This window comes from Protobothrops mucrosquamatus, unplaced genomic scaffold (assembly GCF_001527695.2).
Source record: "Protobothrops mucrosquamatus isolate PMUCROS unplaced genomic scaffold, P.Mucros_1.0 scaffold2042, whole genome shotgun sequence".
NCBI lineage: Eukaryota > Metazoa > Chordata > Lepidosauria > Squamata > Viperidae > Protobothrops > Protobothrops mucrosquamatus.
In genome coordinates, this window is record NW_015388149.1 from 1,027 (window position 1) to 15,319 (window position 14,293).

Sequence of the window (14,293 nt, forward strand, 5' to 3'; positions counted from 1 at the left end):
ATTTCGCCACACAGAGTTTTTCCTTAATGTTTCTTAAAGCCTTTAAATAAACTGTCATTACTAAGCATTTTCACTGGGTTGTGGCGCAATTTATTAATATATTTTATAATAACCAAGAGCAAACTGATAATGTATGGCCCCAGGAAGATTGAATATATAGCAAATGGGACAGGGGGCAAAATATAAAATTTCATGCAAAATGGAATTGAAGAAAATCAAATTCAACTTTATAAGAGAACAGTGAGGTGGCAAAAAGCATATAAAACATTAACATTCAAGTTTTCTACACTGTTCGTTCAAAAGAGCTGGTCACTATGAAGATCCCAAGGATGTGTGGCTGCAAAAAATCCTTTGTCGAAGCATAGCCATTGACACTTTAGTTTGATTCTTGAGTAATTCCAAGTAGCCAAAGATTCTTCATCAGGAAAAAAATCGGGAACCTTACTCAGAAACCTATAAAACAAATTGCAAGATCTGCTAATTTTTGCTGGGAAAGAGCAGAGAAGGCTGGAAGAAGAAAATGTAGCTAGTTTTTTTAAGCCCTAACAGAATAAGCAAATAAGGTTTTCAAATTTCAGGTAAGGAGAAAACATACATCAGCCCCCTGTGTGCTTTCTCTTAAGAAACTGATTTCATCTTCACGGTCTGTGAACAAGCAAAGAAGGCGTATGCATTTATTTTGAATTGGAAGAGGCTCTTGCTGCAATCAAAGTCCTTCAGATAGCTAGCAGATTTCCCCTTTTGAAAAAGACAGATCAAAAAACTTCACCAAACATTACAAATCCAGCTAATTTGCAATATAAAAAGACAAGGGTGGCAAGCTGGATGACAACTTTATCTGAGCCTAGAGAAATTGATTACTATGTTTGATTAATAGCAATGTTGATAATAGTTTCACTTGAAAGAAAAGCATTTATTTGTGGAGTTTATGTACAAGGTATACTGCTATCTGAAGTACAAATCTGGAAGATTACGAACATGCCTCTTGAAAGAATATATCTCAAAGTGTATTGTCCACACATTCCACAACACCTCCTGATTTGATGATCCCATAGCATGAAAAAGCATGTATATCATATTTGCTAGCTGGTGGCTAAATTTAGGGATCAATCATGTATGACTAGATTAGGTTATTTGGTCCTGAAGGAGCAGCCTGAAACACACTGCTTCTTATTTTAAAAAAGAGAGAGATATTGGGCTACATAAAGGAAGAAAAGAATCAGGAAATGACAGCAGAAAGTTTAAGTTTCCAAAACTCCCTTTTTTGCCTAAAAGAAAGGAAACTAGAGAAGCCTTTAATAATTGGTGAAAAGGGAGCAAAATACTGTCTTTAATCATTAGTCAAATGATGTTCCCATTTATCTCTTGCTCTGAGCCAAAACTTGCCCTTGCTGCTCTGCATCTTAACAAAAAGCCAACATTGAAAGTATTTGAAAGTATCAAATAAGTACTTGGTATATTAAATTTCATAATCTGCTATTTTAGATCTGGGTCTAAACTAACTAACGTGAATAGAATACCAGCGTGATTCTCGGCCACCAAGTGGTAAATTGTAATAAATTCTTTATTGGCCAAGTGTGATTGGACACACAAGGAATTTGTCTCCCGTGCATTAGTTATCAGTGTACATACAAGCAATAAGTGATAAATCATGATCATAGTCATTGTAAAAATACATTCATCATAAATCATAAGTGATTTAGTGATATAGGATGCTAATAAGCAATCAACATAAATCATACTTGGTTACTAAATAAAACTATAAATCGTAAGATAGAAGCAACAAAGTTAAAGTCACAAGTAGATAAGGAGATAGGTAATAGGAAAGATGAGAAGAATAATAGTAATACAGTCTTACTAGATAGTTTGACAGTATTGTGGGAATTATGAAACGGCTATGTGCACATTCTCCCATTATGACAAATTCTACAGAATTCATGGACGAGGGTGCCTTTGAATAATTCTAGAAAGGTTCAGGAGTGCCATATTTGGCCTGTAGTGACATCATCATCATTATTATTATTGTATCCCTTTTTTGTGAGATGCCATTGATTGATCTGATCTGTATCAATGGGGTTCAGCAGCTGTCATGGTTTATCTCAGTGGCTTTACGTTTCCCTCTTCTATAAGTCAAAGATTTTGAATAGCTGATGAGAAGACAATATGTTAAATTTAATTTCTAAGGTATATGATCAAGATTATTTCCATTTAAGAGTTTTATATACAGTATATCCAGCTGCCACAGATTTTCAAATGAAACTAAATCTCAAGAGAGATTCATTCTTTTCAAGCTAACTGCATTGCTTAGAACATGTGTTCATATACTTTACTGCGTAACCCATTCCATCAGAGTTCTAAAATCTGCATTTGTTTTTGTTTGTAGCAAGTGCCCCAGCCTCCCCTCGGGAAATGATCAGTTTAAAAGAAAGAAAAACAGATTATGAGTCAACCGGAACAAATGCTACTTACCATGGGAATAAAGGGGAGCATACTTCTAGAAAAGACACCATGACAGGTGAGCTAGAAATTGTATGTGATATATAAACATTGTGGAAGGAAACCTTCTGGGCCGGAATTGACTCTGTTGATAATCCAAATATACTTAGTAAGCATGTTTTAAGCTTTACACTCTGTAAACTACATTAAAGTCTTCCACTCAAATATTGCTAATCATTTGGAGGCAATAACTTGACTGAATTCAAGTTGTATATCTGTTGAATGTCAAATTTAAATTTTTGTTTCAAAACTCCAAGCCTTTAATCTCTGCACCATAATGTTTATTATAGGAATCTGGCATCCTAATAGTATTTCCCCTATAAAAGAAAAAGAGGTTCCTCTTTCTCCTCCTCCTTCCTTTAAAGCAGTATTTCTCAACCTTAGCAATTTTAAGATATGTGAGCTTCAGCTCCCAGAATTTTTCTGCTAGCATGCTTTAAACCGAAAGATGTAAAACACTACTTTAAACTGAAGGATGTTATGTATGAACTATTTATTGTGGCTTAATAATAATATTGGAGAGTACACACAATCATCTCTAGCTATTGTTGTGTTTTGGCAGAGATTATAATACTGTAATTCATCCCATGTGGAGTAAATCACTGCTTGTGACAAACTAAGTTTTTTTTTTTTACAGTTCTGCATTATCTTTAGGGAATATAATTTTTTCTCTTTAACAAATGCTAAATAGCTTTTTCCGACAAAGTTTTTTGGCTTAATTTTATTGTTGTGTTTATTGCTGTTTAAAAATGCAAAGTTTATGCTGTTTTCTGAAAAGGGACATAAAAGAGTTCTATGAGGTATTTCTTTCATTTCAAAATAAAAGTCCTTAACATTGCATGGCAGAAGAGCATACTGAATGCCACCCAACCACAGATAAACTGTCTAATACATTTGGGAAGATGACATGAAAAATCAGCATTTATTTAGAAATATTTTGTTTCAAAAAGTAGCTTAGAGTAGATTTCATTTCAGCTGCATATAAGGATACTAATACTATCCAGATATTTCAGTCTACAAATTCCATAATCCACTGTCTTTGGCTGCGGTTGATGGGAGTCAGACATTTGGGGGGTCTGAGAGCATTATACATAGAACACATCAAGTTGGGAAAGGATGATTTAATGCCATATCTTTATTGGTGATTATAACCTCACTCATTTGTTTAAATTCATTATACAGTATGAGCTTCTTTGCCTTTCCAGATGTTATATCTGTGACATCATCTGGAAGAATTCTAATACCGCATATGTATAAATGCAGTGACCTCTTTTGGGCAAACAGTTGCACTTTACATACAGACATCGTCTTTTCTCCTTATGCTACCATAAAACAGAGAAAAAGCTCACTGTTGCCCTGGTGGGAAGAGAAAAAAGGGAATCTGCATTGGTCTATGTCCATTCATTTCTTCAAAATTCCGCCATTTATCAGCCTGAATGTTTTAGTTTTGTCTGGCTATTATGCTAGTAAGAAATTGCTATTTTAGCAACTAATGTTATTGATTTTAAGGATATTTTTTTAGTCATGGGTAGTCAGCTAAATCAGTGGCTCGCAATCTTTTCAGCGCCAGGGACCAATTCTGTGAAGGGTGGTTTTTCTGCAGACCAGGGAGGCATGGTTTCGTCCTCTGCCTGGATCCTGTGTGTGCGCGAATGGGGTTTTGCTCGCTTGTGCGGCCTGGTTCCTGGTGAGCCACGGACTGGTGTCAGTCCATGGACTTGGGGGTTGGGGACCCCTGAGCTAAATGATATCCTGTCAGTTGTGAAGTTCTGTACCAGCTTATTACTTCTTCCTCACTATAGGAACAATTTTATCTTTATTACACATCCTCTATTAACCTCTTTTTTCAGCAGAATAAAGTTATATCAGTGGCTTTCTGGGATGAATATGAGAGTATGGTCACCATACACAGAGCAAAGGGAGTTTAGTTTTCTATTCATCAGTCTCTACAGGGAATATTTTAAGGAGACTAAAACAATTTGCTTGGAGAAAAGGGTAATATTTATCAATTTTATTGACAAGCCATAGACAGGTGTGGCACAGAACTAACTTTAACCTGAAGCTAATCATCTCTCAATGTTTTAAAGTTATTATAATAGGAATAATAGGAAGTTTCCTAATAATAAGAACACCTGTAGATGGTATCATATAAACAAGAGATTTTCAAATTCCACCAGCATGAAAAATCTGTTAATTAAAAAAATTAATTAATCAGAGGCAAAGCCATAATGAGCACAAACATCCTTCTAGGAAGAGAGAGGCTCCAAGATAAGCTGACAAGCCTTGCCTTTTCTACTATATCTTTAAAAAAATCTTATATATATCCTTGGTTATCTTTGAATAAAAAAAATTTTTTTTTTGGTCCTCATTTTCTCACAGAATCCCATCAAATTCTTGGAGCAGTTGAAATATCCTTACCTAAATATATATTTTGAGGGAGTAAAAAGACAAGCTGGAGGAAAACTATTTAAAAACATTAGGTTATTGAGTGTTAACTGTAGTAAAACCAAATGAGTTCACTGCTCTAGATTATGATGCTTGACAGCTGTTCCTTTCAGTAATTTTGTTTGATAATAGGAAACCAGTCTCTCATCATTCTAAGCTTCTTGGTAAACAGCAATTCCATTACATCATACCATGACACCATGTGCTATACTATACCCCAAATGTCATCTAATAAAGCCAAAGGATGAAATGAACTCTTCGAGAACAATAGTTCTGATCATCTGAAGCCCATGAATCCTTCAGTAGATAATTGATTCATCAAGAGGTAGAAGAACTTCGAGGAACCACAAAACAGCAACAGATAAGGTACTGTTTAGAATTGGATTTTACTGTTTAAGAGCCCATTTTAGCTTCTTCCCTAGTGTAAAATAATACCACACATTTCTTGTGCTGACTCTTCATATTTCTGATGTTATGGGTGTAGAGTTAAGGCCTTGTTGAAGCAAATTTATAGTGGGATCTGCTGCTTTTATACCATCTTATCACTCACTATCCCTCAGTGCATGCCTGGGTTGTGTGTATAAGTATATGACTGACTGCTTCTTACAAAGCTATAAGTACAGTCTTGCTTGTTGGAATCTAATTGAGCAGTATAAAAGGCCAGACTGATGTAGTGCTACAGTGGGAGCATATTTATTAACCTGTTCCATGCAAAGGTAGCTAGTCTATCGTTTTCTTTTCTCACTTTTTAACTAGCGACTTTTGGCAGGATTTTGTTATTCCAGTTCTTGTGATGTTTCTTTCTTTCTCCTTGTTCCCTGTCTTGCATTTTATTTGGCTAAAATACTGATGCACAGTCAAAGGTAGGGGTCTCATTTTTGCTCTGCCAGATTATGAGACTAGACATTCAAGCCAAAACAAATGTCATCTGTAATAGCTTGTGTTGTCTGGTTATGAACAGAGATTACAAATCTTATTTGTTTTTACAGGCTACCAGAGCAGAGCTTGTGGCACATGATTACCACATCAAATCTGAAGAGTAGATGAAGACTAAATGAACTAACAATTATTCTGTTTGCTTATGTATGAAATGAATTACCATCTTGAGAAAGAGCCTTCGACTAACATGAAAGAAAACCAGAATCAACCAAACTTTAAACAGTTCAATAAAGCATGATATGAAATCTCAGCATTGTGAGCCTTTCTTTTTAAACTCTGACAGATAATTTGCAGTAATATTTTTTTAAGTCTTGATCACAGCTTCAGTGTACTTGGTACAGGAGACTGTTAGGAATATAGAGCCACTCTTACGTTTGAAGCAGCTCTGGTGAGAAAAGGGAGGGAAATTGTAGAGCTGTAGCAAGAGCTACCAGAGACTGAATCCATTATTGTCAAATCTGGTGATTGCAGTTCTCTGAGTCAAGTCTCTTGAACCTGAAATTGCAGTCCCATTGTAAAAATATCTGATGTGGTCAGTTAGTGATGTGATGAGTTGCACAATCTCTTCAAAGCACTAGGCCTCTTCAGTCTTGTTTTGATACAACCTCATGTAATTTTTTTATAAGACCTTCCCAACAAAAGAACACAAGAGATGTGTCAAGACATCTTTTAAATAATTATGATTACTTTACTGGTAACACTTGCATTTTCAAGAGCATTTTGAAACCAACTACTACTCAGGGTTCCTAAACTCCTCTTTACTTGCTGGGAAGAACATAAAACCAGTATGTGTGCATAATTCCGGATACACCTACTATATGTTGGGGTTCAGTTTCTTGATACTTAATGGAAGATATTAAGGATGCTTGTTCTGGAGCTGCTGTTGTCTGTTTAATATGATAGCTTTAGAATCTTAGCATCAGAAAAGCAGAGCTAATTTTGAAGTTATTAGCTAAAGGTACATTCATTCGTGGAGGACTGATTGTTTTTCCCCAAAAAAGCTGGTAGGTTTTTAATTTAATTTTGTATCAGTTTTAAAATGATGACTGATAAATAAATATTTTAATTAGTTATTTACTATTGAATTTTAATATTTGCCTAACATGCATTTACAAATCTCATCACATCTTCTTAGATGATTTCCAGGTATAAAGTCAAAGTGAGTAAACACTTTCTCATATACATAGTGTCTCATGACTTGTTACACATAAATGTATTTCTGTAACACACATATATGCTCACAGTTTGTACCTTGATCGACATTTGCTGCTGGTGGACAATATCTGGGGGAACGTAAAGGAATACACTTGGCTGCCGGCAGCCCACACATTAGACTCTTAATCCTAACTGAACACACAGTTACTAAATAGAGTGCTATATTTGGCTTGTAGGCTTCAGAAACAACCCATACAAGTTATAAAATAGAGTACCTCACAGGAAACTGGAGATTATTCTCTCCTCATTTGGATAGGAAAGGAAGTCATTCAGTTTTCGTTCTAGTAACCATTGTTTGAATACTGAGAAAATTGCTTCCCCGACACCACCCGCTAGAATAACTAGCTTTTAAAAGTAATAGGTAGCCAGACATTCTAAGACCACAAGATTACTATCTATGTAAAATACATACACTCAGGATAATTATGTAATGTTCTATTTATATCTATAACAACTGGCACCAATCCTTTAAAAAACACTATCAGATATATTGTGTATGTCTATCATTGTATGTCTACCCTTTCTCTGGTTTTTCCCCAACAAATATGACAGCAAGGAAAGTCAGATTTTTTGGGGCTGAGCATCGGAGTATATAATACCTTAAATAAACAAAACACATTTTCCCAGAAAAGTTCAGGAATCAAATCTCTCTTGAACCAGGAGTTTATATGCTGCATTGGATTTTGAAAAAGTAATTTCTTGTGACAGCGCAATCTTCTTGATACAGCTTTAAACTGAACATTCATACATTTATTTATGGCTCTGTAAAGCACAGAATGATTTAGCAAAACATTCTTACACACAACTGCTCTTTTTCCAGTGTGCTGTCATCCCTTAATCTCTGTTCTGCTAATACATCTTAGACAGACAGAGTCAATTGTTCATTGATGTGAGATTGATTTCACAGGTACTTCTCACTGTTAAAATGTTTTCCAGAAATCTGTATGTAGTAAGTATCTGGCTGGCTTTGGTACAGCATAAAGATTTCTAGCTTCCTAATATATGAAAGGGATGAAGTACAAACATATCGGTCACATGTTCTTTCTTATAGATGATTCATGTGGGAATCAGTAAATCATTGCTAATAAAGGCTTACTGAATTTACCACCACTACTAGTTCACACACATAATTATCATTTTGTCTAGTAACATAATCCCTATTTCTCCCACTTCTAGGTCAGAATTCTGGAATCTCTACTTTGTATAGAAATTCTTACGGTGCACCTGCTGAAGACATCAAACACAACCAAGTAAGTGGTAAATCAATTTATTCCCTTTTGAACTAAAAAAAATGATTAATATAGCTGCAGTAATTTTAAAGAATCATAGCTGAAAAACTATTCAATGTTTCGCAGATATGAACTTTTCCCAGTCTGTCCTGGTAAATGCTATGTTTATCAGTAAATTATGGAAATGCAACTTATATTCAACTATTTTCCAAGCAGCTTTATTATTCAGATGCATCAGTACATGGCAGAAATATTTCCATTATTATGTTTGTAAGCACATGCCTTTATTTGCAAATAAAAGAGAGTGGAAGCTGGGCATTTTCAAAAAGTAGTTCCTCTTGAAATCATCTGAAGTAGTCTCCTAACAATATTATTAAACATATCTAATATATGTTTCTCACATATACACATATATACACACACATAAGAAAAACATGAGGCTAGGGGAGCTCAGGAAGTTGTTGATGGGATACTGTTGAGAAGAATGTGAGAAAGTGAAAGATAGAAACCAATATTAGAAATATATTCTCATGAAAATGGCAAACAGTAATTACATATTTGTGAAAAGAGCTTTCAGTGACAGATCGTTTTGTGGTAGTTTAAAAACTCATATTACTAGCTTTCAATGAGTATCTAAATTCCTTCACAATTTAAAAAATGGCTATCATTATGTAAATGAAGACACATAGTGGATTATGTATTTCATCTCCAACTTTTGTGCGTATCTAAGTCAGTCTTGATTCTACGTAGCTGATAAGACATGTCCCTGCAGTTTTCTTGGCAGCATTTTCAGAAGTGGTTTGCTTCTGCCTATTTCCTAGGGCTAAGAGAAAGACATCCAGATGGCCTCATGACTAGGACAGGGCTAGAACTCATGGTCTCCTGGTTTCTAGCTCAAGAGCCTTTAACCACTATACCACTTACTTAAAAGACGGTAGTGTTACTTTGCCCACAATATGACCTTTGGGATGACTGTTCCATGTGACTATGGACTAAATGTCTCTATAAGTAGCTTTCTGGCCTGAAGCCATTACTGCAAGAATGCAGCCAGGGTATTTTTTTAATGTTATATTCTTATATATATTTCTTATATTTCAAATTCCTTATGATTGCATAGTAAAATTTTAATTAGAAAAAAAATGGACAAGCATTCTTAATATTTTTCACATTCTGCAATCTGAGATTCTCCACCCACACATCGTGTTATTTGTAAAAGTTTAATGTGGAGTTTATTTTACTCCTTTTTTGAGGAAAACCTCTGTTAAAAGTGATTGCAAATGGAAATGTAAAGCAATCTTTGCAGAAAGATCAAGCAGAATAGTGACATTCATCCAGGAAGACTAAGATGTTTTCTGTAGCAGCTGAAATGTTGATGACATTCACATTGTCTGTCTAATAAGTCCCACTGAAGTGGAACCTCGCTCTGCACTCTAAGTGACATGGCAGTTTGTTTCCTATCATTATAGTCTTCCCTAACAAGCCAAGGTTTCTTATTCTGTTGACAGGTTTCAACACAGCCGGTCCCACAGGAGCCCACAAGAAAGGAATACGAACCATATCAGCCATTTCAAAATTCATCAAGAAACTATGATGAGTCCTTCTTTGAAGATCAAGTGCATCATCGCCCACCTGCCAGCGAGTACAATATGCACCTGGGGCTCAAGTCCACTGGCAACTACGTTGATTTCTATTCTGCTGCTCGGCCCTATAGTGAACTCAATTATGAAACAAGCCACTATCCAGCCTCTCCAGATTCCTGGGTTTGAGTTTTGGGCAAGAAAAAAAGAAGAGGTCCAGGAACTGTGCATGTGCATGCATATCACAAGACATTCTTTTCCTGCAAATTTAGTTTGTTAAAGCCTGTTCCGTAGGAAGGCCCTAATACTCAATCTGGAACAATTAAGGTATCTTTAGATGGCTAAAAGAATGGGAAACTAAGCGCGGGAGTGTTATTAGAAAGAGTGGGATGTGTATCTATTTCTGTATCTATAGAATCCTATCTCTTAAATATAGATATAGAAATATACTGGGGGGAGGGCAGCTTTGCAGTTGACCTTTTAATGTAGAGTTTAAAACAAATAGTACTGTACACTGAATGTGGCTGAAGGAAGTTAGGGAAGTTACAACGAAGTGAGTCCAGAGTTAAGCACAAGAAAATGAACAGTTTACAAACCTTACGGGGGACAGCTTCTCACCCTTTGTTTCCTCTCTTCATCCATTGTGAATTTAGGCTTCAAGTTGCATTTGGGAATTTCCTCTGTACAGCAAGATGTTTCTTGCCTTTTGTTAATGCATTGTTGTAAAGTATTTGATGTACATTACAGATTTAAAAACCAGAGAGAGAGAGAGAGAGAGCAAAGTGCATTGTGTATATTACATCAATGCCACAGTGTTTCTTCATCTGTGGTTCTAAATATTGCTTCAATTACACAACTTTGAAATATGTATGAATTTCCAGGGGTAGGGGAGGGGTTTTTTTTCTTTTCCTTTTCCTTTTTTTCCTTTTTCCCAGTATGTTTTAACAGGAGAAAACAAAAACTGATATTTAGCAGTATTGTTCGTTCTGATATGTGAATTTGTTTGTGGCAACTAAAAAAAAAAAGGCATTCAGCAGTTTCTGACAATTAACATTCATCATTCCACACTCCTTGTCAACAAAGTGCTTTTTCACTGCCTAAAATTTTAGATGTAGATATTTGAAATAGATTTTTTTTCATTTATACCAGTTTTCTTTATGATGATACAGTGTTAAAAGAAAATAAATTACAATTGATCTGTCATCCATATTTGCTAAGAATGTCTATTTCCCAAGATCCTTAATCAAAATATACATTCTTGCTCATGTATGTACGTATGTGTGTGTCTGTCCTCAAAACATGTGCATACTATTTTGTGTGTGTTTGTGCAGCATAAAATTGTGTTCCATCACGGTGTTGCCAGACATAATAGAATTATGTTTTGTGTATAAGAATCTGGTGGCCTTCAGATGAAATATGTTTTGCACGCTCATACACAAAAAGAGACAGGTGTATAGGCTTGTGTAGCAATACATTTGGGTATTGTTTTTGTTGTGTTCCTGCTCTGGAAGGAAGGCAGTATTGTAGACCTTTCTAATATTTCAAGCCAAAATGTTGAATGGGGGAGGCTGTTTTGCATTAGTAGGGTTGCTTCCTCAATCTGATATGGAAGCGATCTAAGCTTTGCTGACATTTCTAGCAAGGAAAGCAAAGTATAGTGCGAAGGCAGGAGAGGCTATGTAAGTTTCATTATTACAGCAGCCCCCTAAGTGGAAAATAACATCTGGAACATTAAGATGCTCTGCTGGCTCCAAAGCAAATCAGTCCAGCAGAAGAGTAAACAAATTTCCTAGAGACATCAGAACACGATGATGGGTTCTAATTTGTATCCTAATCCACCCATCCCCAAATAATATAGAAAACACCAAATATTCCTCAATTTTAAACACATATCTAAACAAATTTAACAGATGGGAAGAAACCTGGTCTATATGTGAGAAACATTGGTAAGTATAAGCAATCCTTCGTAGCACTTCAGAGGGTATTGTAGTCATTCTCTTTCACCCTGTGGTGGTGCAACACATCAGTCTACAGCCAAGTACTTCATCTGACATCAGCAATAATTTAGGTGCAGCATTGCACATGAAAAATAACAATAATCTCTGATTAGCCAAATCATTTGAAGCAGACCGGAAAACAGTAGGAGAATCAGATGTTCAGCTACCCAACTGTTGTGAAGTTACAATAGAATTCAATTAACACATGCTGCAAAATTAATCTGAATTATTTTAATATTTGGTAATTGATGGTCAAGTGATAGCACTACAGAAAGGAACTCTTTTGAGAATGTCATTTATCTAGGCTTCAGGCTAAATTTTATTTTAAGAAACAAAAGCATTTTTAAATCTATGGTCATAGGTTTAAAAAGATTGTCAGCTTTGGCAATGTTTTACCTTTAAGTACTAAGTATTTCTGAGTTGTCAGCTCAGAGCAGCTACAACAGAAACAAAGACATGTCTTGTATCATAAACAGGATTTAGTGGTCTTTAAGAAAATAACAAATTACTGAATTAAAATTTGAGTCTTAGCATATGGTGCATTCCTACGTTTGGTAGTATTTTATGTAACAGTCATGCAGATATTTGTTTTAAATGAAGGGGTGGTTGGAGCCCAGATGCTCTATTTGTTGCCTGCTTAAAATCTTGCAAGAACTGGGCAGCAAATGTTACACTCACAGCAAGTGATGTGAGCTCCCTAATTCCACAGCACCCTCCATTTCTGCTAGACAACTTATCACCCTGAAGTCTCCCAGAACTTCAGAAATTATCACAAATGTTGCACAAGCAACTGTGTTAGTTGAACCGTTGACCACTGATCCTTTTCCAATCTATTGTGTCTGTCCCATTACTAATATACTGTATAACCAAAAGTCACCAATGTGACAGGAATGGTTTTGGAAACTTGACTGGTTTTTTTCCCCTCCAGTGAGAATATTGTCCCACAAACAGTTTGAAGTATGAAATGTTTTCCTGAATAATGGTTTGGGTTAGAGAGAGGGATGAATAACCAAGACTGTGCTCTCAATTTGCAAAGGGTGAGACCTAGATCAAAGTAGTTTGTCCACTACCTCTCATGAACAAGTGCCGGTCATTATAGAAACCACTTGCAGTATCCTGGGATTTTGTCCGATCACTGATGCTCAAAAACCTTTGCAGTAAAATCTGTGAACAATTGAGAAGATAGTATTTTTTAATGTATTTCTCTGTCTTCTCCAATCTTATTGCTATAACAGGTGTGTGAGGTAGATTGGGATAAGAGAGAAAATGATTGGTCATAGGTCATCCCAGTGAGTTTCCATCATTAGGAATGGATGTTAGAAGCAGATCCAAGCTCAATCTTCCCAGTCTTAATCCTATAATTCAACTACTCCACTACATTTTGTCTTTATTTGAAAGGATATAATAATTGAAGAAGGCTTGATAAGGCTTTTCCCTATAACCAAAGACTTGGTGTAGGGCCAGAGATTCAAAGATAGGAATCATCATCAGACATAGTGAAAAAACAAAAAAAAATTAAGACCTGAATACAAAGTGAGCTAGCCTCAAGTGCAGACTGGGAAAAAAATCTGAAAGGGGTGTACGACAAACCATATACAGGGGATCATTAAACAAATTGTTAACAAAAATTAATGGCTAAACTCATGAACAACACTAAACCAGCAGGTCTTTTAAGCATGGTTTGTTGATCTATTTTTTTTATGCTGCAGGGCTCACCATGTGTTTGTGTGAGGTTGTGGGGGGGATTTCCTGTGTATCGGTTATTTTTGTTGGGTTTTATGTGTGAGAGATTCTTTAATAGTTTAGAAGTCTTGTGCATTTTTATCAGTTTGTTTCACTTTTGTGAGGTATTTTGGTGTAGGGTGTATGTTTGGAGGATTTTTGTGGTGTGGTTTTGTCTGTGTGTATGTGTGAGCATTTATGGATATCCATTCGAAAGGGTTTTAGGAGTCAGATAGGTGTTCTTGCCTTGCCCTTTTGTTCATTGGACAGATAAAGCAGAAGCAGCAATTTACGAATAAGCCGGGATTCTGGGCTCAGAATCAGTAATCAATAAGCCTTGATTAAAATGAACCATGGTGTTTCACATTGTGCTTAGTTGCCATATAAGCCATGGGTTGTTCCTTGGGTTGAGTTCAGATGTTCAAATAATTTAAAAATAAGCAAAAAGAATCCTAGCTTAGCTTATTGTTATGAGCAAATCCTAATTTCCAATATGTGTATAAATTGGGATTACTCAAGAGAAAATTGTAAATGTTTAAAACAGGTAAGTTTTGCAAAAGGCATAAATCAGACTGGCACTTGAACCAGATAGCATTTAAGATAGATTTGTATTTTCTGATTTTTCTGTCTAAACGTTTTTAAAGCTTTATTGCATTTGATTTCCCATTCCTAC

The 14,293-nt window shown here is 35.7% G+C and overlaps 1 protein-coding gene across 1 annotated transcript; it reads left to right on the forward strand.

Moving 5' to 3' along the window:
* Nucleotides 1-2,383: 2,383 nt before the first annotated feature.
* Nucleotides 2,384-10,922, forward strand: LOC107294655 (catenin delta-2; the record flags this gene model as incomplete). Its single annotated transcript, XM_015823908.1, is given in 3 exon segments — nt 2,384-2,515; nt 8,272-8,345; nt 9,830-10,922. Coding segments are annotated over 3 exon segments (467 nt in total), but the record flags the coding sequence as incomplete, so codon positions are not given.
* Nucleotides 10,923-14,293: the final 3,371 nt, after the last annotated feature.